This window comes from Sminthopsis crassicaudata, chromosome 6 (assembly GCF_048593235.1).
Source record: "Sminthopsis crassicaudata isolate SCR6 chromosome 6, ASM4859323v1, whole genome shotgun sequence".
Taxonomy (NCBI): Eukaryota; Metazoa; Chordata; class Mammalia; order Dasyuromorphia; family Dasyuridae; genus Sminthopsis; species Sminthopsis crassicaudata.
In genome coordinates, this window is record NC_133622.1 from 256,543,625 (window position 1) to 256,568,750 (window position 25,126).

Here is a 25,126-nt window from a genome sequence, read left to right on the forward strand (position 1 = left end):
TGGCCCTGCGGCCGCCCGCCCAGCCTCTCACCCTACGAGTCACACTCCCGCCACCGCCAAACACCTGGCTCCAGAACGCAAAATTGCTCCCCATTGCCGGCCACGTCCCCCCCACCTCCTCCGTGCTTCCTGGCTCTGCCCCGTCCCTGAGCCACCCTTCCCGCGGGCCACGGAGCCTCTGACCGGACTTGGTGCTCCCTCGCCACGGTGGGCCCCGCAGGTGGAGGCGCCCATCTTTGTTCGCAGGCCCACCCCCCCCCCAGGCCGTGGGCCTCCTGAGGCCCCCCCTGGGCCGTTCAGAGTACATTTCTGCAGGGGGGGGCGCTTGCTGCAGGAGGGCCCCACCCGGCCCAAATGGCTGCGGCCTCGCCTGAGACCTCCAGGTTACACCAGGGAAAAAAAGGCAAAGAGTCCATTTTCCTTTTCCGTAAAGCAAACTTTAATTCCGCCTTGTTAGAGTCCCTCCCGCTGCCCTGGGGGGGGGGGCAGCGTGGGCCCCCCCATCACAAGCCGAACCAGTCGGGGACGCCCCCACGCCGGGGGTCGATTTTCTGCCTCTCTCTCTCCTTATCCATAAACTCATTTTGGATGTCTTCAAAGGAGCTGGTTTCGGGGTCCGTTTTTTTCTCAGGAAACAGGTCGGGGAACGTGAAGGTCTGTCCGTAAGCCTGGGGAGGAAGCAGCCGCGGGCCCTAGGCACCAGGGCCCCGATCCCCGCCCCCCCCCAGTGATTAACGGCCCCCTCCCCCGCTGCCGGCCGCGCAGGCCTCCGCGGCCCCGCAGCCGGAGCGTGTCCGGGGCCGCGGCGTCTCGGCCTCGGCCCCGGCCTCGGCTTTCATCTAGCAGCAGGAAACCATCACTCTGGGACAATGAGCTTTTCACTGACATTATCTCTTCATTGAGCCGCATTTGCCCCGCTTGTGGCCTCATTAACGGTGTCCATGGGGGGGAGGGGGGAGCCTGCAGACCCCGAGTCCCGCGAGCCCTTCCCCCTCCTCCCGGCTCAGAGCGGCGGAGAAATACGGCCGCCCCGGGCCCCCGCTCCATAAATCAGGAAGGCTTTGCAAATTAACTGGGCTTAGGAAACTCAGCGGCGATCAGTATCAACAAAGGCCCGCGCCGGCGGATTCCGGGGTGCGGGGGGAGGGGCGGGCCACCCCACCGCGGCCCGGGGCCCGATTCCATCAGCTCCCTCGGCGACAGCGCCGATATTAACTAGGGAAGCGCTCCGGCTGCGGGACGGGTCAGGGGATAAAGACTGAGCCGAGGCGGGGGCGGCCGCCCCCAGGGCCCGTCAAGAAGCGGGAGCAGGACACCCCGAGAAGGGCAGGGAGCTCGGAGCGCCCGCGGGCGATTAGCTCCCACAGCTCGGGGGCTTTCCTATTTTCCGATAGCAGAGGGCGGAGGGCCCAGAACCGGGCCGGGACTGAGGGCGGAGCGCCGCGGAGGGGGATGCAAAATGGCATTTTCAAATGTAAATGCGGCTTTCCGCCCAGCCCGAGGGAAGGGAGGTGCGGCTGAAATCGGGGCCCCCAGGATGGGGGGGCTGGGGCCACGGGAAGGGCCGGGCTCTTTGGGGGCCGTCCCCCCTACATAGAGAACGTAACTTTCCCTCAAAAAGGCAGAAAAGAAGCCCCTCGTCCTCACAAAGAGAAAGGAAAAGCTGACGGGGCCAAAGAACCGGGAGGGCAAAACCAAGACAAAAAAATAGAGCCCTCCAAGCCCAGGACAAAGGGCACGGGGCTTTCTCGGGGCCCCTCCAGGTGGGCCGAACCCCGGAACCGGGCTGGACCCTTTCTCCTCGGGCTGGACTCCCGCCGGACAAGGGGCCGCCCAAAGCCCCTCCGGCCGGTTCACAGTCACGTCTGTCAGAGAAAGCCCCCCGGCCCCCCAGCCCCTTTCAAGCGACACCCAGGCTGTTCCCGTCACTCGGGCCCCCCTCCCCCCCACGTCCTGCAGGAGTGGGGGGCGTTACAAATTATGATCCAGGCGCCATTAGACACACCGCTCCCGCTAAGCCCCCGGGGCAGCTGCTGATACGAGATCTCCGTGAGCCAGTTCAATTTTCACAACTGGGGGCCGGGGTCGGCTCGGATGACTCCAAAGCCACTGTAACCGTAGCCTTCCCTGCAGGGGCCGGGGCCCAGGGCGCCCCCCCACAGGGGGCTTCCTCCCGGGCTGGGCTGCACAGCCGGCCCGCGCACGTGGGCGCCCGGCGGGAGAAAGAAGACGGTTGTGGTCTGACCCCAACTCCGCACAAAGCGCCCCGGCCCGCGCTCTCCCCAAGAGCACTACTGCCATCTGGCGGCCACCGGCTCGCGCCGCCGGCCTCCCCCTCCTCCGGCTCCCGCTGTTTCAAGTGAAATGGGAGGAAGCACAGCTGGGAACAAATGGGGTCCGGGGCGACTCAGATCGGAGCGACATCTGGGGCAGATGACGGACAAGGGCCGGCCATGTGCAGGAGCCGAGGGCCGGGTGGGGAGGGGGCTTCAAAGGGCAGGTCCCTGGGCCTCCCCCCTCCCCCCCTCCCAGGTCATCCCAAGGCCAGGGTCCAGAGGGCTCTGAAGGGGAGACCCTGGGGCACTGCCGTGACCCCCCTCCCCGGGCAAACAGCCCTTTGTTTCCTTGGGCTATTTGATGGTTGAACAATCCCAGCTATTTGCCTCCAAGGGGAGCCCAGTGGAGGTACAGAGACAAAGAAGTCCCAGGGCCTGGCCTGGGGGGGGCTAAGGCCAAGGTCACCCCTCCTTACTTCATGCTATGGGGGGGGAGAGCCAGGGGAGCATAAGGGACATTTTGGGGGGATTCTCAAGGCCAAAATCCCCACAGAGATTGAGGTGAAGGGAGCAGCGGGGCTGAGCAAAGGTCGGAGTCGGCCCCGAGGCCCCGGCCTCCCTGACTCAGTGCCGAGACCCCCATGGGCCCAGCAGAAGCCCGAACCTCCCATCAGACCCCGGGAGGAGCCTGTTTAGTGAGGGGCCCGAGGAGCTGCCCCCAGCCTTACTGACCAGTCAGCAGCAGCCAGTGTTCACGCTCCTAAACCCTGGGGCCCGCCCGACTGCTAACGGGCCAGCCGTGCTCCCCCAAGGTGTCTCCCACGCACACTCCCACCCAGATGGCCTGAACCGTGCACGTTTCTGTTCCCCCAACGCCCACAACCTCCAGGTGGACCAGGGCAGCCCCAGAGAGACGCCCAGAGGAACCAGCCCCGCCCCCCCCAGGCCTTCAGGGACTTTCCAGCCCTCCTCTCTTGGACACTGGGCCACGACGGGAGGAGGAGGTTGTAGGGAAATCCCTGAGCCCCCTCCCAGCATTCCCGTGCCAGGGGCTGCGACCTCCGGGGCTGACTCACCAGCTGGACGTAGGCGACCTTGTAATCCGGCTGCTTGATGCGCACGTTCCTGTGATCCCGCTTCTTGTTGGACCCTGTTGGAAGAGACCTTCCTTAGTTCCCCCTCCTGAGTCCTGCTCCGATTATTCGGGGCCCACAAGTCCCGCCACCCCGACCCGGCTCCTGAAGCCCCATCCCTCTGAGGGGCCCCATCATTGGCAACCTTTGGGGGGGCTCCCCCAGCAAGCTCGGAACCTGCCTGGGGGTGGGGGGAGCTGGCAGCAGAGCTGGTGACAAAGGCAATAACCCAGCCAAGGGGGAGAGAGCCCACCATGCTAGAGGCTGCCCAGGCCCTCTGACCATGGCTCTTCTGATCCTGAAGCGCCACCACCTGGTCACTAGTGGCAGAGCTGGGGAGAGCGAAGCAAGAGAAAAAGGGCCCCCCTTCACCATGCTGTGCGCTGGTTCCCCCCCCCATCCTCTCCCCCCTTCACCATATTGTGTCCTGGTTCCCCCCACCCCCCTCCTTTTACCGTGCTCTATCCTGGTTCTCACCCCCCCACTCACCGTGCTGTATCCTGGTTCTCACGGCAGCCACGGGCACATTATAGATGCTCTGCAGATAATTCTTGAGGTCAACTCTGGTCATCCTGCGAACCAGACAAGAGGGAAGAGCCTCAGCCCCTGCAAGGAGGCCCGGCCCAAAGCTAGAGTCGCAGGCGCGGCAGCCATGTCCCCCTGTGTCCCCTCTGTCTGCGGAGGCCATGTGCCTGTGGGCGCAGGCCTGCTCCCGTGGGCCCCTCTGACCTGGGGAAGTCCCCTGGGCATCGGCCTCCGGGCGGCTCACCAGCGTGGCCTGGCCCAGCGATGGCACGAGAGTGCAGGCCAGGGGCCGACTGACCAGACTGGCCAGAACCTGCACCCTTCTCTCCTGCTGGATAGGCCGGTCTGGCTAGACCAATGCTGCCATGCAGATGGCAGCCACGAGGCCTGCAGAGCCTGCCCAGACCCCCTATAACCCCCCATAGCCCTCCCACGACCACACTGAATAAAGGCAAAGGGTTCCATCTAGCTTCAGCCCCCAAAAAACTGTCCTGCAGGGATTTCTTGTCTCCATTGTACTCCACCCTGTGGCCATCTCCGCCTGGGGCCGAGAGGCCGAGAGCAGGGGCAGGCCCTCAGAGCCCCCCCGGGTCCCTCCCAGAGCCTTTCCTGAGGACACGCTTAGTTTCACAGCCCAAGGAAGAAGTCCCCCGTCCACCCCCCCCCTCCGCAATGCCCCCCGTTCCCGGGAGCACTTACTCCATTGGGATCCGGAACTGCACGGTGTCCTCTGGCTGGACTCTGCCCGGCCTCACCAGCTGGATGAAAAAGTTGGTCCGGAAGATGCGCAGTTGGGGGTTTCCTGCCTGGTACAGGGGGTACCTGCCAGAAAGGCCCCGGTCATAGTGGTGAGCACCTCAAAACCAGAACCTAAAAGGCCAAGGGCTCTGGTAGCAGCGGGCAGACGGCCCTCCCCAGGCACATTCTGTGGGGGCCAGCTCCCTCAGCAGTGTGGGCAGGATTTGGGGGCACATGGGAGGAACCGGCCTGACTTCTCCTCTCTAAAGCATGGGGAGCCTCTGGATGACCTGGAGGCCGCCCCCAGTTCCAGCATTCCCGACTGCATGAGGGCTCAATCCTGGGGACTCCCAGGGCTGGGGCAGGGGGGCTTGGCAGGAGAGAGACCTCTGGCGGCCTGCAAGGGCAGCTCCAGACCTCCTTGGGACTCTGCTCCCCCAATGCCCTCCAGTGGCCATTCATGTTAGTGCAAGCAGGCGGGCAGCAGCCTCCCATGTTCCCCCTGGTGGACAATACCCACGGACTGCACCCAAGCAATTTGTCAGCAGGGTATGTGCCCATCCTGGGCCTCCAAGGGTCCTGCCATAGAGTGGGCACCGGGAAGCAGTTGGGGAAAGTGACACGGCCTGGGAACGAAGGGGAGGAGAGCCCAATGTCTCTGGGGCATCGAGGCCGGCCTTCCTGCGGAGGAAGAAGGGGCCGGGGATTCAAGGACAATGGAGGGGAGCCCAAAGATGGTTAGCAGGACGTGGGGCCTCGGACCCGCTGCGCCACGGGCTGAGTGACAGCTGGGCTCCTACGTCAGCCCCCCTGCATGGAAACTGCACAGGATTATGACAAACCAATTAGGAGCAAAACATTTTAAAAACAAGTTCTCAGAATCCAACTGTACACCAGAGGCCTCTGCCAGGAGTGACCCCCAAAGTCCCTGATGCAGTCATCAGCCCTGAGCCGATGTCACCGAGCAAGTGCATAAGAGGCCTGGCCACCCACGGGGGCTCCCCACCGGACCGAGGGCTGACCATCTAGGTGCACCCCCACCCCAGGCCTAGTCGTGGGACACAGTCAGCATCTCATACAGTCGGACAGACGGAACAGGAGATGGGCAGCCAGAGAAATAGAAAGATAGATAAACGGGCAGATAGAAAAATAGACAGAAAGATGGATAAACATAAAGACAGAAAAATAGAAAGATAGACAAAGATAAAATAGGAAGATAGAAAGATAGAAAAAGAAAGATAAAAAGACAGATAAATAGACAGACATTAAGATAGACAGATAAGATAGAGACAAAAAGACAGACAGGCAGATAAATAGAAAGATAGATAAATAGGCATTAAGAAAGACAGACTGAAAGACAGACAGACACCACAGACGCTCGGCGGACAGAGAGGCAGGCAGGCTCGGAGATGGGTCTGTGGCCCGAGGAGCAGACAGAGGGACGGACAAGCGGGGGACAGATGGACGGGTGCACGGGGACAGACGGACAGATGCCTGGGGGATGGAAGGACGGGTGCATGGGGACAGACAGATGGACAGGTGCAAGGAACGGACGGATGGATGGGTGCACGGGGACAGACAGAGGGATGGGTGCACGGGGACAGACGGAGGGACGCCTGAGGAACAGAGAGACGGGTGCACGGGGACAGACGGACAGATGGACAGGTGCAAGGGACGGACGGATGTATGGGTGCACGGGGACAGATGGAGGGACGCTTGGGGGATGGAAGGACGGGTGCACGGGGACAGACAGAGGGACGCCTGGGGGATGGAAGGACGGGTGCACGGGGACAGACAGAGGGACGCTTGGGGGATGGAAGGACGGGTGCACGGGGACAGACAGACGCCTGGGGGATGGAAGGACGGGTGCACGGGACAGACGGACAGATGCCTGGGGGATGGAAGGACGGGTGCACAGGGACAGACAGAGGGACGCCTGGGGGATGGAAGGACGGGTGCACGGGGACAGACAGAGGGACGCTTGGGGGATGGAAGGACGGGTGCACGGGGACAGACAGACGCCTGGGGGATGGAAGGACGGGTGCACGGGACAGACGGACAGATGCCTGGGGGATGGAAGGACGGGTGCACGGGGACAGACAGAGGGACGCTTGGGGGATGGAAGGACGGGTGCACGGGGACAGACAGACGCCTGGGGGATGGAAGGACGGGTGCACGGGACAGACGGACAGATGCCTGGGGGATGGAAGGACGGGTGCACAGGGACAGACAGAGGGACGCCTGGGGGATGGAAGGACGGGTGCACGGGGACAGATGGAGGGACGCCTGGGGGATGGAAGGACGGGTGCACAGGGACAGACAGAGGGACGCCTGGGGGATGGAAGGACGGGTGCACGGGGACAGACGGAGGGACGCCTGGGGGATGGAAGGACGGGTGCACGGGGACAGACAGACGCTTGGGGGATGGAAGGACGGGTGCACGGGGACAGACAGACGCCTGGGGGATGGAAGGACGGGTGCACAGGGACAGACAGAGGGACGCTTGGGGGATGGAAGGACGGGTGCACGGGGACAGACAGACGCTTGGGGGATGGAAGGACGGGTGCACGGGGACAGACGGACAGACGCCTGGGGGACGGACAGACAGACGCCACCGGTGGATGGGTTCCGGGCCCTGACTCCGCGGGCTCTTGGCCCGGAGGGGCCCCTTCGGGGAGCTCTCAGCCCTGGGCCGGGCCTTGGGGGTCTGACTCCAAGGCTCCAAGTGGGAAACAGACCGGACAGAGCAGGATGGCCGGGGTCTAGTGGCCAATGGGAGACTCGTGACACGGACGGCGGAGGCTTAAGGATTTGAAGCTAGTGGCCAACAGAGCAGGCCCCTCCCCTCTGGTGGCAGATGGGGGGGCAGTAAAGAGCCCCCCAGGGGAGAAGGTCCTGAGAGGGGGAAGGGCGGGGGAGGAGCCGGCTGGGGGCGGGGCCGGGGCCCGCAGCAGGTGGGTGGTGGAGGACCTGAGCCTCAGGGCCGCAGAGCGGGAGGGGCCTGGGGGAGGAGGGCCCACGGCGGGGAGGACTCTGCTGAAGTCCTGGGTCTGAGGCAAGAGAGGGAGGAGGGCGCTGGGGCGGAGACCTGGGGTGCCTGGGAGCGGTGGGCGCAAGGGGGGAGGGGGGACTGAGGAGGAGTCAGTCGGGGCAGCGAAGGCCCAAGCGGGGGCCAGTGAACAAATGAGAGAGAGAGAGTGGCCAAGCGCCAGCACGTGACGGGGGACGCCAGTGCGGGGATGACTAGGGGGCGGGAGCCTCGAGGGAACAGTCGAGCGTGTGGATGAAGACCCGATGAATGGAGGGCCGCGGGACTGAATGGGGGAAGAGCCAAGGACCGAAGCAGGGAGGACAGCTCCAGTGGGGGATGGGAGCGGCGGCCCCGGGGCGCGCAGACGTCCCGGCTAAGGGCGAGGGCGGCCCCGGGGGTGGGGGTCACTTGGGGGAAGGAGCGCCCGGCGCGGCGACCGTGGGGGGTGACTGGGCGCCAGCCCCACTCCGGAGGCCGGGGTCACAGGGGCGCAGCCGGCCTCAGTTTCCCCCCGTGACCCCAGCTCCTGTCCGAGGCCCCTGCGTACTCACAGGACATTGCGGGCCATGACTCGCGTTCGCTCTGACAGCAGCTCCCGGAACTTCCTGTCGGCGGCGGAAGTGGAGTAGAGACGAGGCTGGGCTGCCGGGCCCGCGCCGAGGCCGCCTTCTGCATCGCCGTCTGGCGGCCGGAGGCCGCGTTGTCCTGCTGCGGCTCGCCCTCGCATTTCACTTCCTTCCTCCGCACCTTTGTCTGCTGCCCTCCCTCTACTGCACCCGTTTCCGCATCTGGGACGGACGCCTGGCCATCTCCTTCAGGGACACGTGAAAAGACTGAGCCCCAGGGCCCGGGGCGACCCGGCGGCGGGATGGCTGGGAGCAGTCCGGGAGGGCTTCCTGGAGGAGGTGCCCGAGATGTTCCCCCCCTCGGGGGAAAGTGAGGCCGGCGGTCAGAGAAGTCGGCCACCTGTCTGAGCCGCAGTTTTCCCATCTATGAAATGGGCCCCGCTGCCTCCCCCTCGTACCGAGAAAAGCGGGGCAGCCGCTCTCCAACAGCGAGAGGAACCCCGTCAGCTCCGACAGAGCGGAAGCAGCGGCCCCCGTTTTTGTTCCCTGCGGTCTTTATTCCCCAAGTCCGAGGCTGCTCGTGCAGGGACGTACGTGATGTACTTAACTTACGGACGTAACTCGCGGGGGGGGGGGGGGGGGGGGGGCTTGGCAAGTGTCCGCGCGGGAAACGACCCGGGCTCGGGGCTGGTAAATAAAAGAGCGTTCCTTCACCCCCAAAAAGAAGAGCGGGGCAGCCCCCTCCCCTCCCTCCGCAGCGGCCCCTTCCCTGCTCCCACTTGCTAACGACGGCCGGAAACCCTAGGTGCCTAATAAATGTGCAATGACTGATGGACTCCCAGAAGCTGGGCCCAGCAGCCCCCGCGGCTCGGACCTCGCCGTCCCGACCCTTGACCTGCCTCGGGACCCTGGGCGCTGGAGGAGAGGGCGGGGCTCCGGTCAGCCCCCGGTCCCTGGGAGGCTCCTCTTCGAAGGGGGGCTGGGCTCCTCACGTGGGTTGGAAGGCCCCTCTCTTCCTCCCCTCCCCCTCACGTCCAGGGGGCAGATCGGAACCCCTCCGCCTTCAGCACAAGCCCCCCCCAGTTCCGCCCCCTTCTCCGCGCCGCCGGGGGTGGCGGGGGGGCTGGAGCTGGGGGCCGGAAGCCGAAATTTCCAGGGCTCGGTGGCCCCGACACTGAGGGCTCCAGGGAGCGGGGCTCGGTCAGCCCACGGAGGGGGCGGGGCGGGCCAGGGGAGTGAGGGGAGCCCCGCCCGTCCCCCGTGCGCCGCCTACCTCCCCTCCCCGGGGCGGCTAGTGCTCCCCAGCCCCTCCTCACCCCCCCGGGCCCCCCACAAACACACAGAAGTCTTGGAGAAGGAGGTCACGCGAGCTTTATTTACACGCCCCACCGGGGAGAGCCCAGCAGTCCTGGGGGGGGGCTGGCGGGAGGTGAGGGGCCAGGGAGCACGGGGGCTTCGGGGCGCCGCCTTTCCCTTGAGGGGGAACCTCCCGGAGCCCCCGAGGGAAGGCAGCAGGGGGGGAGCCAGGCTGGGCAAGCGGGAGGCAGGGAGGACGGCATCGGGAGGAGGGGCAGCTCTCTGCTCCGGAGGAGGCTCCGCTTTACTTCCAGCGCCCGCCGACCTTGCCCTTGGCTCCGGCCTTCTTGCTGCTACAATTGGAGAAAGGGAAACCGAGTCAGGCGGGGGCGGCGGGGCGGGGGAGGGGCTGTCCCGAGCCTGACTGGCTACTGGAGGGCGCGTCCTTAACCATCCCCGGGATTGTCTCTTGGTCAGGCTCGGCCCTGTCCCTGGTCCTGAACCCCAGGGGGCGCCCCTCCCAGCAGGAGGCTCCAAGGGCAACTGGGAAGTGTGGGGGGGAGGCGCCCTTCTCTCCCCTCCAGCTGCGGCCGGACAAGTGCCCCCCGGGGAGAATGGGCGGGGCCAAGCACAGCCCCCCCCCCCAGAGCCAAGCGACCTCCACTTACCTGCACAGAGGTGGGACCTGGTCAGGGGTGAGTTTGTCCCTTGCCAAGCGGGTTAGTCTGAGGTTAGGGGTCTGAGGAGGAGGGGGCTGGGAAGCACAGGCCCCCCTGCTTCCTGCTGTCCCTTCCTTCCTCAAGGGTGTCCAGCTCCTACCTCCGGTCATGGAATCTCAATCCTGAGGGGACCTCGGAGAGCCCAAGCCCGAGCCCCAAATTGTACAGATGGGTAAACTGAGGCCCAGAGAAGGGAAAGGCGCCCTCCAAGGGGCTACAGCCAGGACTCCCTGCCTCCTCTGACTCCGGCCCCCCCCCCCCCCCCCCCCCGCTCTCCACCGGGAGATTTGCTGGAGACTCGAGGCGCAGACGAGCATCGGGGGGACTGAGGCAGACCCGGGGCCTCACAGGGGAGGTGTGGATGGCTCTGCCACAGCGGAGAAGAGCTTCCCTGGCTGGGGGCGGCCTCTCCGGGAGGCTCGCTGCTGTCTCAGGAGGAGCTGCCCACCCAGCACATGCCCCCACACACCGCTCACACCTCGCCAGCAGCCGGCTCACTCCAAGAGTGGTCTGTGCCGACCCCTGACCTTTACATCCGAGACAAGGGCCGAAGCCACCTGGGGAGAGGTCTTGACCCCTGCACCTTTCCAAACCAGGCCTCTGAGCTCCCCGCCCCCCAAACTCGCTTCCTGCTGGCCCGGAGTGGAGAGCTCGATGTGGGACCCTGAGAGGAGGCTGGGAGGAGGGGGACAGAGGCTGCTGAAGGTGGGAGGGGGCCGGGCCTGTTTGCTCGGTCTGAGCTGGAAGGCTGAGGTTCCTTTCCCCCAAATCCTTACTGAAGCTTTCTAGTGCTCGCCGCTCCCCCAGAGGGAAGGGGATCTGCAGGGGGCGCCCACAAGCTGCTGGCAGAATCAGCCCAGGTCTCTGCTGAAAGAGCCTGGGGACCCCGGCTGGAGAGAGGCCTTGGAGGCCGCCGGGGGCAGGCTGGGCTCTGGTTCGCCCCGGGGACTGCCCTGGACCTGGCTCAGGATCACGGGCTGGTGGGGAGGGCCCCTCTGGCTCCCAGGGCCTCTAATGGCAGCAGGGGGGCAAGAGGAAGCCTGCTGGGCCCCCGGAGGCTGACTAAAGTGCTTGAACTCTCTCCCAGTGCCCCCAGATCCCCGGGGCTCCCCGCCTCTGTACACATTACAAGGGGCACAGTTCAGCCCCAGGGGAAGGTCGGGCCGTGCTCTGGCTGTCCCTGCCCCTCGCCCCCGCTCCCTCTTCCCCTCAGCCGCCCTTGTCTCTGATGCGTCCGGCCAGGACCACACTGCGGGGTTAGTGGGTAACTGCTCTTGGCGTCGGGTCCCAGCCACCACCGTTGGCCAGGCTCTGGGCCAGGGCCGGGCCTTTTCTGGGTGGGAATGGGGGGTGGGCCTGAGGTTCTGCAGCAGGGCCTGCAGGCCCCTTCCCTGGGCCAGCCTCACTCCGGGCGCCCTCAGAGATGACCGGATCCCCCCCCCCGGAGCCCCCGGGCTCCCTCCTGTCTGCCAGTGCTGGGGATGGGGCGGTGGTGGCTGGTACCACGAGTTAGTCTCTGGCCTCCCTGCCCAGCCTGGTCCGGCCCAGGCTCCGGGCATAGGGCTGGGCTACTCACTGCTTCTGGGCCTGGTCAATCCGGTTCCTGAGAGTGGTAATCTGCAAATAACATAGATGCTGGGCTGTCACAGAGGTTGGGATAGTTGTGGGAGGGCCCGGGAGCCCAGGATCCTTTGTCCATGGGTGATGCTGGTTAAGGGTGGCCCAAGTCCGGCAGGGCCTTGCAGGAACCAAACTAACCTCAATCCAAGGCCTTTCAATTCAGCCCAAGCTCTCCCACGGAAACAATGGGGAAACTGAGGCCTGCAGAGCAAACAACTCGTCCAAGGCCCCAGAGGGAGGGAGAGAGGGAGGGAGGGAGAGTCGGTGGACTCGTGCATGACAGCCGTGGTCTCCGAGTCCCCTCGGCCAGGCCTCCAGGAAGCCTGGAGGAAGGGAAGGGGAGGAGCGGAGCACGGCTCCCGAGGGCCTGAGCCCCTGGGGACAGCCAGCCCGGTCCCTGCCATCTGTCCCTCGGAATCCTGGGTCTTTAAGCCTCAGAATAGCCGTCCCAGACCAGAGCTCCCACTGTCCCGGGATCAGACACTGATGCTCAGAACGTGCCCTCGTGATGTCCTCCAAGGAAGGGGAAGGAGCCGGGCGGGGACACCGGGAGGAGAGCACCCCACTTAACGCCCTTGGATCTTTAGTCGTTATGCTCAGCGCTAGATCAGTCTGGGGGGGGTCTGACTTGAGGATTTCTCAGTGATAGGGCAGGGTCCGCCAAGGGGCTCTGGAGGCCACCGCAGGCTCTGCCGGCCCGGGAAGAAACGTCTTTCTCCAAGGAAAAGGGGGGCGTTTCTGCCTCTGTGGCCACCTCGCTGCAGCTGGACCAGCAGGGAAAGGCCTATAAGGGCCAGGGAAGACCTGGCCACACAAGCCAGATTGGAGCCCCAAAAGGCCCCCGCACTTCCAAAATCTGCCCTGTCCTGCCCACCCTGCCCCAGAACTCTACTGTGGCCCCAAGAGCGGCCCCAGAGGCTCTGCACACAGCCGCTTAAGAAAGGTGTGAGGGAGTGTGTGTGTGTGGCGGGGGGTAGAGGCCAGAGCCCGAGGCAGCCCAGACACTTCCCCTAGGTCCGGCCGGAGCAGCAATGCCCGCTGGGCAGGGAACTCTCCCTCCAGGAAAGGAGCAATGGCGCTGACTCGTGCAGGAGGGTCCCTGCTGCCCCTCGCTCGGGCCCAGTCAGGCCCTTCTATCCGTCACCAGAACGGACCATGATGCTGAAGGCCGGGACTCCTTCTCCTGGACTCCAGGGAAGAGAGTGGGGAAGGCAGAAATTTAAAATGGGGGGGGGAGCAAATATTGCTTATCCCTGCGGGAGCAAGGAGCTCTCCAACAAGAGTTGTGGGGATATCGGGCACAACTGGCCACTGTGCCAGCCCTGCCACCCATGGCCCCCAGAGCCAAGTTATATTGGGCCCTCACTCCTGGCGCCCTGAACACGGAGGGAGGAGCTTCTCTGCCTGAGGGCACCACCTCCCCCTCCATCAAGGGGCGAGGTGGGGGGAAGAGACCCCAGTATGGGGTTTCCCACGGGAGGCCCTCATTTTAGTGCAACAGCCCCAGGGAGAAAGGTGTGGCCCAGAACAGGGGCGATCTGGCCCCGGGCTGCCAGTGGGAGGATGGAAATTCCAGGGGGCACAGCCCAGGGCACTGTTCTGTGGGCACAGCCTATTTCCCCAAGCCCTAGCTTGGCCTGGAGAGCTGACCAGTAAAGCTGCGCTCTCCCTCCACCCTGTGGCTACAAGAGGAACAGCAGGATGGACGAGGCCGAGGGGCCGGGAGGGAAAGTCGCCCTGGACGGTGTGGGTGTCCAGGGTCAGCTCCTGCTTCAGCAAACCTTGAGTCACCTGTGGCTGGTGCGGGGCCGGCACAGGAGCATAGCACTTACCTCTTCCCAGCTGGCATGGGAGGCCGGGGGCAGCGGGCCCAGGGCACGCTGCTAAATCAGTCCTACAGCCTGGCTGGGGCCGCCTTCCTTCCTCCCTTCTCCCTGGGCTCGCTCTCGGCCCTGATCGCCCCCACGCCCTCCGACTACATCCCTGGCAGGGCAGGTGGCCTGGAGGCTGCTGTGCCCTCGCCCGGTGCCACGGTGTAGGACTCATTTGGCAGCCCTGTCCCAGCTGCGCCAGCACTTGGTGCTGGGGCTTCCCACCTGGGCGGCGAGGGAAGGGCGAGAGGGGGGAGCCCTCCAGATGGCCTGAATCCCACCTCTGGCTCCTTCTCCCGCCTTGTGCCCACTGCCCGCCAGCCTCGGCAAGGACCCAGAATCTCACCATGCATGAAATGGCCAGCAGCCTAGCCCATGGCAGACTCTCGGTACTTACAACTTGGCCAGCATCTCCACCCTGGCACGGACAGTCATGATCTAGGAAGATGGAGAGGGTTATGTCAAGAGGGGACCTGGGCGTGGGCTTGGGGGCCTCTGGGAGCCACTCGGGCCATCCTGGCCCCAACCGGGCAGGCGAGGGGACGGCAGGGAGGGCCCTGGACCTCGGGCCGGTGTTGGACCCCGCTGAGCTGCCAGAAGGCGCCTGAGCTAGCCACGAGCCTCCTCCAAAGGGTGACCCAGTCACGGGCACGTGAAGCTTGTTATGGGGGGCTGTAGCTTGGGGGGCAGTGGCTGGGGGCACGAGCATAGGGAAGCTCCGCCCCAGATGCCAGCACAGGGGAAGGGGCTCCATACACAGAGCAGCCCACAAAGGCCGGACGGAGCACGGGCCCCGCTGGCCTTCGGCCCACCCGGAGCTGCCAGGGCTTGCCAAGTAAACAGACCCTGTCAATAAGGCCGGCGGGCAACGGTCAGCCTCCTGTTTACTGGCGGCGGGAATCTGCTGAGGGCGGCCGATCCTTATCGGGGCAGCAAACAAGGCCCGGGCCAGATGTCCTTCCTTTCTCTCCAACCCCAGCTTCTCCGGCTCAGACTGGCCCACTCCCAAGGCCGGGAGGCTCACAGGCACCCAGACTCCGAGCCGGGAAGGTTTGCCCGGGGGCACAGGGGGGGGGTCTCACTGTCCCTCCTTGCTCCAGAGCTAGAGCCAAGAGTGGGCAGAGGCCTCCAGCTTCACTCCTTCCTGACACTTGTCTACAGGGACTGCTCAGGGGTCCGGGGCCCTTCCTCCTCCTCTTCACACCGCCCAGGCAGGACCCGGGCACCTTGGCGGGGGCAGTCGGGCCGGTCCCCTAACCCAGGCCCCCTCAGGCCCTGGCTGACCCGAACACCGGTCTCAGTCTGAATGATGTTGGGGCAGGGCTGGGGGGGCTGAGCCTGGGGCTTCCGCTAGTCCTGGCCACGGTGCCGTCCTTGGTGCCCAAGCTGCTGTTCTTGGGAAGGAGGGGGCGAGGTCCCCCGGAGCCAGTGAGGGTCTGATTTTGGGGGGTAGGGGATGCATGTGAACAGTCTTCCTAGAGAGGAAGGTGTAGATACCAGGGCCAGCCTGGCAGAGCTCTCTGGGGAGCTGCCTGGGAGGCAGGGAGGCTCTCGTCCTGAGTGCTGACCCAGGATGGGCTCCTGCAAGGGCTCCTGGATGAGGAGGCGAGGTTTCATGCCCCAATTGGTCCCTTACAACCTTGGGGGTCTGAAACTCAGGCAGCTGAGGACTTCTGGGAGGGGAGGGGGGTGCTCTTTTTCCGGGCTCATGCCGGGAGCCGGGGTTGGGGGGAGCTGTCTGGAAGCCGCGCAAGCCCCCCGGAGAGCCAAACTACAGAGGCCAAAGGGAAGGCCTGGCAGCAGCGGGTGAGCCGCCCGGGGGCACCGCCTGCCCTGGCAGCTTGAGGGGCCCCTGAGGGCCGCTCGGGGCTCACCTCGTACTTCTGCCTCTTCAGCTTCTCCCCAAAGTCATACTTGTCCGTCTCCAGCTGGTATAGGGTGTCCCACAGCTCCTTGGCCTTGTCCCTGGAAGGTGGAGATGCCCCCAAGCCTTAGAGACGGCCTAGCCCCCTACTTGGCCAATTGGCCTCAGCAAAGGTGGGGGGCCCAGAGGGCGGCCGGAGGGGGCGTGCATGGGGGGAAGAGGGCACCAAGCCTGGCCTCCGACCAGTCACAGGCAGACAAGATGGCAGAGCAGGAGGGGGCGCAGAGACTCGGGGGGACCATAGGGGCCCAGAGGACAGCAGGCGGCCTCGGGGGCACAGGGTAGAGTCAGGCTGCCCGCTTTGCTGCAGTGTCTGGTCACTGCCTTGACCCCTCCCCCAGCGTGCCCACACTTGTGCCTGAATACCCCAGGTTGACCCCCCCAGGATTCCACTTAAGGAGTTTACTCTTTCCTACTTCCCTGGGAAGACCCCCCTATTTCTCAAGGCCCTGCTCATCTATGGTGGTCACTTCCCCCATGACCCAGGGGGGCCTGAGGGAGGCGGCCCTGGGTCGGCGGCAGGGCTCGGGAGGCTGGCCCCGCTCGCTACTGCTAGGCCTTAAGTCCTCCCAGGCCTCGGCTGTGTCATCCATAAAATGGGAGTCCTCCCGGCTCCAAGGCTGCGGCTCCCCAAAAGCGCGAGCCCCCGACCCACCTCAGCTTGTCGTCGCTCAGGTGGTCAATGTTCAGGGGCTTGCGCCTCTCGGCCAGGACCTTCTTCTTCATCTCGCGGGCGGTCTGCTTCTTGCCTCTCTTCTGGTCAGCCTGGGGGGGAGGGGACGCTGAGTGGCAGCCCCCCTAGGCTGGGGGGGCAGGGAGGGAGGCGCCCTGGAGCCCCGCTTACCTTGGCCAGGTAGCTGCTGTACGAGGCCCCCATGGATGAGAGGGCCTTCTTCTTCTTCAGGTCATCCTCGGCCCGTCGCTTGGCGTCTTCCTCCTCCCGCCGGGCCTTTTCCTCCTGTGGAGCCCCAAGTAGGGGAGAGCCCTCGGTCAGCACCCTGGACAGCGCCCGGGCTCTGCCCTCCGGCTAGGCTTGTCTGCCTGCCTCCCACCCAATCACCCGCCCTGGGCCAGGTGGCTGCCCTGCTGCTGCTGCCCGCTCCCTCGGGGTCCAGGCCTCAGTTTCCCCTTCTATAAAATGCAGAGGGCGGAGGTGGCCTTTACAGAACTTCCGAACTTTCACATTCTGACTCCATCTCCCAGAGGGAGGGTCTCTTCCCCCATCACCGCCTCCCCCAGCCGAGGTCAGAAGCACACACATCGGACCACCCCTCACAGCACTGGTGAATCGGTGGCACAAAACAAGAGGGACATCGCTAGGGATTCTGGTCCCGGGAGCAGTGGGGCCGAGTGGCCCCTCTGTGAGCTGCCCCCTGCTGGGGGTCCCTGGGCAGTGGGGCCGGCCCCATTCCCGCCGGGTGCCAGAGAGCTCCTGACTCCGCCGCTGGTGCTGGACGGAGGCCCCGAAGCTGAAGGCAGCGGGTGGAGCTCTGTGGGCACTCGGTGAGCTGGGCAGGAAGGTGCCCCCGGAAGAGGTTCTCCTCAGTTCTGGCTCTACGGAGGGCACCAAAGACTGGGGAGAGGGGGGCAGGAGTGGGAGAGGAGGGGACTCACGGCCAGCCGGTTCTGCCGCTCTCTCTCCTTCTCGGCCCGGATTCGCTGCTGGTCGGCCCGCTCGGCCCTCCGCTTCTCCTGCAGGGACACGCACAGATGGACCCGATGCTCCGGCCTGGGTGCCCCTCCCCCTCGGCTCACCCAGACCCCAGACTCACGATTCTCTCCTTGAGGGCAATGAGCTCTTCCTCCTCTTTCTTCCGGGCTTCAAAGTGACTGTCAATCAGGGCTTGGAGTTCGATGAGGTCTTTATTCTGCCGCTTCTTCTGGATGTCCTGGAGGCCGCAAGGAGAGGCCAGAGGTCAGGCAGGCTCTCCTCACAGCCTGAGTCCTGAGCAGCCCCGCCCCCTGCCCCCCCTTCCTCAAGGCCCTCTGCCCACTCACATTCACAGCAGTTGCAAACACTGCAAGATTTGGGCCTCCGCTCCCCTGGCACCCCCAGGGCAGCCCCCACCCCTGGGACCCACAGAATCCATCGAAAATCTCCTCCCTAGAACAGGCTACTTGAAGGCAGCCCTCAGGTCCTGAGTGCTCCCCCCAGCTATAATAGCCAACTCAAAAGAAGAAGGAAGAAAGAGAGGAGAAAGGAGGGGAGAGAAGGAGGAAGGGAGGAAGGAAGTAAAGAAGGAAGAAGGAAGGAGGGACAGAGGGAAAGAGGGAAGGGAGGAATAAACCAAGAGGAACAGAGAAAGAAGGGGTCAAAATTTGAAAAGCAAAAGGAGGATCAGAAGATGGTGATGGGAAGAGAGAGAACAAAGCACATTTCAGATTTCCTGAAGGAAATTCCCAGTCGCGGACAAAGAACAAAGCTGGTGGAGAGAATCTCAGATCTGGAGCTGTGGGGGTGGGTCTCAAGCCAAGGCCGGGGAGGGGGATTTCCTCGGGCCTCCGAGGCCCCCTCCCCAAAGTTCTGGCCGCAGGGAATCTCTGAAGGCTCTAGCCAGGGGGCGGGGGGGGGGGGAAGGCACTGAAGAGGATTCAGAAATATTTGTTGTTTTATTTTTTATGATCGCTCTTTATAGACAACACCTGTGCCTGGGTAATTTTTAGCGCCGACCCTTGCAAAACCTTCTGTTCCAACCTTCCCCTCCCCCCTCCCCCGGAGGGGGGGGCAGTCCTGTCCGTGTTAAACATGTATATGTTAAATCCGTTACCGCACACACAGGAAAGATGGGCCTGGGGAAGAAGGCAACAATCACCCTGTTGAGAAAAACTTACATCAAAATCGACCTTCTCCCCTTCCGGGATCTTCGGAGCGGTGAGTCTGTGGGAAAGGAGCGGGAAGAGCCCTCATTACCTCGGGCCTCGGCTGCCCCCTGCACCAGGAGTCCGAGCTCCCCCCCTCCCAGTGCACCTCCGACTGTGTCCGGCAGAGGGCACAAGAGACAGCCACAAGTCGGGCCCATCCCCACGGCCCATTTAGAATCACAGAACCTGGCACATTAGAACTGGGGGGAGCACATCTGCGGTGGAGGGGCTCCTAGAATCCAGAACCTAGAACATCAGACCGAGAGAGACCCTAAAGGACGTCGGAGGCGCCACAAAGATTGGCCACTAGCCCAGGCTCAGCCATCTACTGCCCTGCCCCCCCCACTGCTCCCCCCAAGCCTCAGTGTCCCCAGCTGAGAAATCGGGGCACTCCAGACTTGGACGGGGAGCTCCACTCAGTAGAGAAGCAGGGCGCTGACAAAGGAACGGCCCGTCTCGCGCTGAAAGAGTCTTGGCCCCAGGTTTTGAGCCTTTGCAGCAGCGATCTTTAATCGCCTTCTTTGGGGTTCCTGGGACCTGGGGGGGTTGCCCACCTTTCAAATTCTCCCAAGCCTTTGGGCCTCCCCACCACCAGTCACTTCCTATCAGAACCCTTCCAGGGCCTCCTGGTCCTTCCTACACCCGGGCCCGCTGGAGAATTTCTGCAGGCCCTGATGAGCCAGGAGGCCGAGCCCCCCAGCCTGGGCAGGGGAGTTTAAGATCCCTTATCCAGGGCCTTGACTCCCATCCTTGACCCCGGCCTCATCCACGGAGGCCCCCACGGAGCCTCCTTCCATGGCCAAGCCTTCTGCTGTTCCCCAGCCGTCGAGTGCCTCCCATTCTGTGCCCGCCTTTTCTGATGCCCCCTCGCTGCCCCTGGGCTGTGCCCTGGCCCCCTCTCCTGCCCAGGCTTCCCCTCCACCCTCCCTGATGCCTCGGCCAGTGCTGCATCATGGGAGGGACTGACAGCTGGCCTGGAGTCTCCAGCCTCAGGCTCTGCTGCCTCCATGGTCCCCAAGTGCAGGGTCTGAGAGCCTCTAAGGGGCAGGGATGGCATGGCCTGATGTCAGAGACCTTGTGTACAAATGCATGGAGGCTGGAAGTGGCCCAGCATGGGGAGAGCTGAGTGCTCTGGAGCACCATCACCATGGGAGGGGCCACAAGCAAGGGTTTCCAACAGTCTGTCCCTCATCCCCATCCTCATCCCCAGCACCTGGCACACTGCCAACCCTCAGTGAATACTGATGGCCAAATGACCCTAACGTTACAAGGGCTACTTAGGAGCTGGTCTGGAGTCAAAAAGGCCTGAGCTCAAAAAAATAAACTCACAGACAAGCAAAAAAAAGAAAAAAAGTGGATATCTTCAACATAAAGAATATCCAATTCACTTCCAGTTGATCAATGATGGACAGAAACATCTACATCCAAAGAAGGAACACTGGGAATTGAGTGTAAACTGTTTGCACTACTGTCTCTCTACCCAGGTTACTTATACCTTTGGAATCCAATTCTGACGGTGCAACAAGAAAATGGTATTTACACACATATATTGTATCTAGGTTATACTGTAACACATGTAAAATGTATGGGATTGCCTGTCATCAGGGGGAGGGAGTGGAGGGAGGGGAGGGATTATTTTGAAAAATGAATACAAGGGATAATGTTGTAAAAAAATTACTCATGCATATGTACTGTCAAAAAATTATAATTATAAAATTAATAATAATTTTTAAAAAGGCCCGAGTTAAAAAAAAAAAAAAAAGGCCCAAGTTCAAATCCAGCCTCAGACATTTCCTAGCTGGGTGACCCTGGGCAAGGCACTTCATCCTGGTTGCCTCAGTTTGCTCTTCTGTAAAATGAGTTGAAGAAGGAAATGGCCAACCACACCAATCTCTTTGCCAAGAAACTCCAAATGGACTCACAGAGTCAGACTCAACTGGAAAGGCTGAGCCACCATTATTATCATCATTCATGGACTCTCAGATATCTTCAGTTTCCTGGGCTGTCTTATCCCACTCTTGGCTTCTACTAAGCTTGTGACCCACTGAATGCCCCAGATCTTTTTTAGATGAACTCTTATTTACCCCAAACTCTCTGGTTCTCTATTTAGATAGTGACTTTTTTGAAACCCAAATATAAAACTTCACTTTTGTTTTTAGTCAGATCTATGATTTTGGAGGAAGACCCAGTGGGGAAGCTTCTTCTTCTATATCAGGTAGGTACCCATTTTCCAGCCTTGAAAACCAAATATAAAATTTGACATTTTCATTTTAAGTGGTAGCTACAGGACCCAGAGCCTCTCTGAACCTCAGTTTGCTCATCTGTAAAATGGCAATAGAGGTGGTCAGAGTGTCTACCCCTCAGAACTGCTGGAAGGCTCACAGAGAGGATGGGAAGCATTTTATGAGATACTCCGGGAATCATTCTTCTCCTCTGGGGGAATCTGACAGGTGCCTTCCCTCCCTTCCTTCCTACACCCTCCAGCAGCTCCCTTCCTCCAGGGGAAGGGCTACTCACTTTGGCCGAGGCTTCTCTTCTGTTTCCAGAACACCATCAAGCCGTCAGTGCACCAAGTGCCAAGTGCCAAGTGCAAGATCAAGGAGAGAGAGAGAGAGAGAGAGCAGATGTGAGACTGAGAACAGGGGATCTGGGGAGGAGTTGGGGCAGCTTGGAGCCCATCTCCCTGGAGGTTGGGCCACCCACATTGAAGTAATAATGCAACCTGTCCCCCATCTCCCCCTCTCCTCTGCTGCCCATGGGGTTTTTGATTGACACTGGGTAGGAGCCAGCCCAATCCACAGGGACCATATCCATCCCTCCTGGGCTCAGTCATTTTTTCTAAGGAATCTTTGCGTGTGCGCGCACACACACACACACACACACACACACACACACACACACACACAGCAGGATTCATGAACAAGGCAGAGGTAGCAAGATGAGGGATGTAGCTCCAGAAATAACTGAGAAGAAGCAGGAACAGGGAGAGACTTAGAAGGACACGAGTCTGCTTCTGAGAAAGTCTAATTTTACTACAGGGGTTCAGGATACAGAACAGGAAGGAGGAGGAGGAGGAAAAAAAGGAAGGAAGGAAGGAAGGAAGGAAGGAAGGAAGGAAGGAAGGAAGGAAGGAAGGAAGGAAGGAAGGAAGGGAAAAAGAAGGAAAGGGGGAAGGAAGAAAGGAGGAAGGAAGGGAAGAAGGGAGGAAGGAAGGAGGGAAGGAAGGAAGGAAGGAAGGGAAAAAGAAGGAAAGGGGGAAGGAAGAAAGGAGGAAGGAAGGGAAGAAGGGAGGAAGGAAGGAGGGAAGGAAGGAAGGAAGGGAGGGAAAAAGAAGGAAAGGGGGAAGGAAGAAAGGAGGAAGGAAGGGAAGAAGGGAGGAAGGAAGGAGGGAGGAAGAGGAGTAAGGAGAAAGGGAGGGAAGAAAGAAAGAAAGAAGGAGGGAGGAAGGGAGGGAGGAAGAAAAGGAAGGGAGGGAGGAAGAAAAGGAAGGGAGGGAGGGAGGCAGGCCCTGGTCCCCACCTCTGAACTGCGTTTAAGGCCATCATCACTCTCCAGGATTCACCAGTACCAGCAGCCCCTCCCTCTACCCCACCTTGCTCCCTGCCCCTGAATCCCCACCTGGTACCTACAGACTCACTGCCCAGAGGGAGCTGCACGGATGCTGGGGACAGGCTTTCAGTGAGCAGTGGGCAGCTCAAGGCCCGCCCACCAGGCCAAACAAGGCAGGCGGCAACAAGCAGCCTCCAAGGCCCCGGAAGACCCGAGGGTACAGAAAGAGGGGCAGGAAGAGATCCACAGAGGACAGACAGCGGCCTCCGAGAGCCAGACGGGTGCGTTCATCAAGGCTCCGGGTCCGGACGGGGGTGAAGAAAAAGAAAGAGACAGAGCATGTCCCTTCAGGACTTTGAGAAAGTCATGTCAGAGATGTGCAGAAAGGGGGCAGGAGGGAAAGGGCCACTGAGGGGCCCAGACCCATCTCCACGGAAGGCACCAAGGCCTAGAAAAATGGTGAGAAAGTGAAAAGAGATCCACAGAGGAGAGGACAGAAACAGACCAGGCTGCTGCCTAAGGCTGAGTGAGCGGCAGAAAGAAAGGGAGGATCGGGGAAAGAGGGACAGAAAAAATGAGAGAAGGGGGAGGGCCAGACTGAGAGAGAGAGATACAGAGACAGGTGGCAGGGAGGGAGAGAGAGAGAGAGAGAGAGAGAGAGAGAGAGAGAGAGAGAGAGAGAGAGAGAGAGAGAGAGAGAGAGAGAGAGAGAGAGAGAGAGAGGGAGGGAGAAAGAGAAAGGAGAGAAAGACAGATGGACAGAGAAGAACAGAAAGACAGAAAGAGACACAGAGAGAGACAAAGACAGAGATGGAAGGGGAGGAATGAAGGGAGAGAGCGAGAAAGAGGGTGGGGAGGAGGAAAAGAACAGGGAGAAGGAGGAGGAAGAGAATGGAAGAGAAAGAGGAGGAGGAAGAGGACAGAGGGGAGGAGGAAGGATGGGGAGGAGGAAGAGGAAGGGCAGGGAGGAGGAGGAGGAGGAAGGACAAGGGGGAGGAGGAGGAGGAAGGACAGGGAGGAGGAGACAAAGACGAGGATGAAGAGGAGGATGGGGGGGGGGGGAGGAGAGGAGCCGGCCGAGCCGAAGCGGGTCCTGGCCCCCGGGAGGCCGCGGTGCGCCCCGTGCGCCCAATGGGACTGCAGAGGCAGCGGGGCGGCGGCGGGCGGCGGGGAAGGGCAGACCTTGGACAGCGGCGCGCGGGTGGCGCCCTTACCTTCCTCGTAATCCTCCTGCTCGTCCTCCGCCACATCTTCACAAAGGCAAGCACATGCAAAAGAAGAGCGAGACGCAGGAGCGCCGGAGCCGTTAGAGAGCACGGAGGCTGGGCGCGCAGGGCACGGGCATCCGGGCGGGCACCAGGGTGGGCAGCGCCCTGGCCCCACGGGGCTCCGCTCCCTCCCTCGCTCCACGTCCCTCCCGAAGCCTTCCGACGCGTTCTGACAAGCCGGCGGGAGGGGCGGGAGGGAGGCCTCCGTCCTCGGAGCGGGGAGCACCGGCGCTCGGCGAGCACGCCCCGGTGTCCGCAGCTGAGGGCCGGCCGGCACGCGGCCCTGCCCGCCGGGGGCTCTCCCCGCGGGCTTGCTCAGCACCGGGGTCCGAGGAGGATGCGGAGGACGAATGGAGCCCTTTGGGGGAGGGGCGGCGGGGGGGGGCGGCCCCGGAGGGCCGCACCATGCGCCAAGCGGGGCTCGGCCCGGCTGGCCCAGGCAGCGTTGCGCAGCACAGCGGGCAAAGGCGAAGCACGGGCGGCAGGACAGGGAGCCCCGCCCCCGACAGCTCCCGGTGCCGGCTCCTCTGGCAGCTCCACCTGCCAACCACACGCTCTGCCCATTCATCCTTCTCAGGGAAGCGTGGCCCGGCCCTCCCCGAAAATGCTGCAGGGGGAACGGGCGGAACAAAGGCCCCCCCGCTGCGGGGGGGGGTCTCTCTCCCTGGTTCCCACCTCCTCCCCTTTGCCTGAGTCTGGCACTCTGCCTCACGGAGCCCCTCCATGGCTTTTCCTGCTTTTCCCTTTTCGGCACTCCGACCCTGGGGTGATCCGAGCTCCCCCTATTCACCCCTCCGCCCTTTTTTCTTCCGGGATCCTCCCCCAGGCACCCTGTCCCGTTCCGTCAACACCGGTCCCGCACAGACACCCCGAGGGTGTCATCCTCTGCTCAGGGAGCACTCCCCCAGACCCAATGGAAAAAGGGGAGGCAGCAAAATCAGGGGGAGGCAGCGCGAACACTTACCTTCTTGGACTTCCTCTGTGGGAGCGTCATCACGGAGACCGGCGGGCAGAGGGAGAGAAAGAAAGAAAGAGCACAGTGGTGAAAATCCCAGGAGACAGAGACAGAGAGAGACGGAGACAGAGACAGAGACAAAGAGACAGAGACAGAGAGACAGACAGAGGAGAGAGAGAGAGAGAAAGAGAGAGAGAGAGAGAGAGAGAGAGAGAGAGAGAGAGAGAGAGAGAGAGAGAGAGAGAGAGAGAGAGAGAGAGAGAGAGACAAGAAAGGAAGAAAGAGAGAGAAAAAAGAGAGAGAGGAGAAAGAGACAGGGGAGAGAGAGACAGAGACAGACAGAGACAGAGACAGAGACAAAGAGTCAGAGACGGAGAGACAGAGACAGAGAGACAGACAGAGGAGAGAGAGAGAGAGAAAGAGAGAGAGAGAGAGAGAGAGAGAGAGAGAGAGAGAGAGAGAGAGAGAGACAAGAGAGGAAGAAAGAGAGAGAAAAAAGAGAGAGAGAGGAGAAAGAGACAGGAGAGGAAGAGAGAGAAAGAGAGAGAGGAGAGGAGAGGAAGAGAAAGAATGAGAGAGAGAGACAGGAGAGGAAGAAAGAATGAAAGAGAAAAAGAATGAGAGACAGAAAGGAAAGAGAGACAGAGAGAGAAAGAGAGAGAGAGACATGAGAGGAAGAGAGAGAGGAGATAAAGAGACAGAGATGAAGAGAGAGAAAGAGAGAGGAGAGGAGAGGAAGAGAGAGAATGAGAGAGAAGAGAGGAAGAGAGAGAGAAAAAGAGAGAGAGGAGAG

The 25,126-nt window shown here is 62.3% G+C and overlaps 2 protein-coding genes across 5 annotated transcripts; both read right to left on the reverse strand.

Moving 5' to 3' along the window:
* Window positions 1–415: 415 nt before the first annotated feature.
* On the reverse strand, window positions 416–8,375 carry MRPL23 (mitochondrial ribosomal protein L23). Of its 3 annotated transcripts, none has more exons than XM_074273573.1 (6): window positions 8,255–8,375; window positions 4,634–4,756; window positions 3,899–3,981; window positions 3,663–3,741; window positions 3,353–3,426; window positions 416–668 (listed from the first exon to the last, which is right to left on the reverse strand). In XM_074273573.1, exons 1-6 carry the CDS (start codon window positions 8,269–8,271, stop codon window positions 628–630), a joined length of 417 nt encoding a protein of 138 aa, XP_074129674.1. In that variant the 5' UTR covers window positions 8,272–8,375; the 3' UTR covers window positions 416–627. The 3 variants fall into 3 exon arrangements, with proteins under 3 accessions (XP_074129674.1, XP_074129671.1, XP_074129672.1); XM_074273570.1 differs by having other exon boundaries at window positions 3,591–3,741; XM_074273571.1 differs by lacking the exon at window positions 3,663–3,741 and having other exon boundaries at window positions 8,255–8,374.
* Window positions 8,376–9,622: 1,247 nt separating this feature from the next.
* On the reverse strand, window positions 9,623–24,357 carry TNNT3 (troponin T3, fast skeletal type; the record flags this gene model as incomplete). Of its 2 annotated transcripts, none has more annotated exon segments than XM_074273580.1 (11): window positions 9,623–9,918; window positions 11,861–11,901; window positions 15,650–15,740; window positions 16,355–16,464; window positions 16,544–16,657; window positions 17,314–17,391; window positions 17,472–17,588; window positions 18,532–18,577; window positions 21,079–21,097; window positions 23,325–23,360; window positions 24,343–24,357. In XM_074273580.1, coding segments are annotated over 11 exon segments (716 nt in total), but the record flags the coding sequence as incomplete, so codon positions are not given.
* Between the last annotated feature and the right edge of the window lie 769 nt (window positions 24,358–25,126).

Coding starts and splice junctions, on each gene's coding strand:
- MRPL23 (XM_074273570.1), bottom strand. Junction 3,427..3,590: donor CCAGCTCCCCCCACCCCCAG/GCAGGTTCCGAG, acceptor CTCTTCCAACAG/GGTCCAACAAGAAGCGGGAT. Junction 669..3,352: donor AGGTCGCCTACGTCCAGCTG/GTGAGTCAGCCC, acceptor CTTCCTCCCCAG/GCTTACGGACAGACCTTCAC.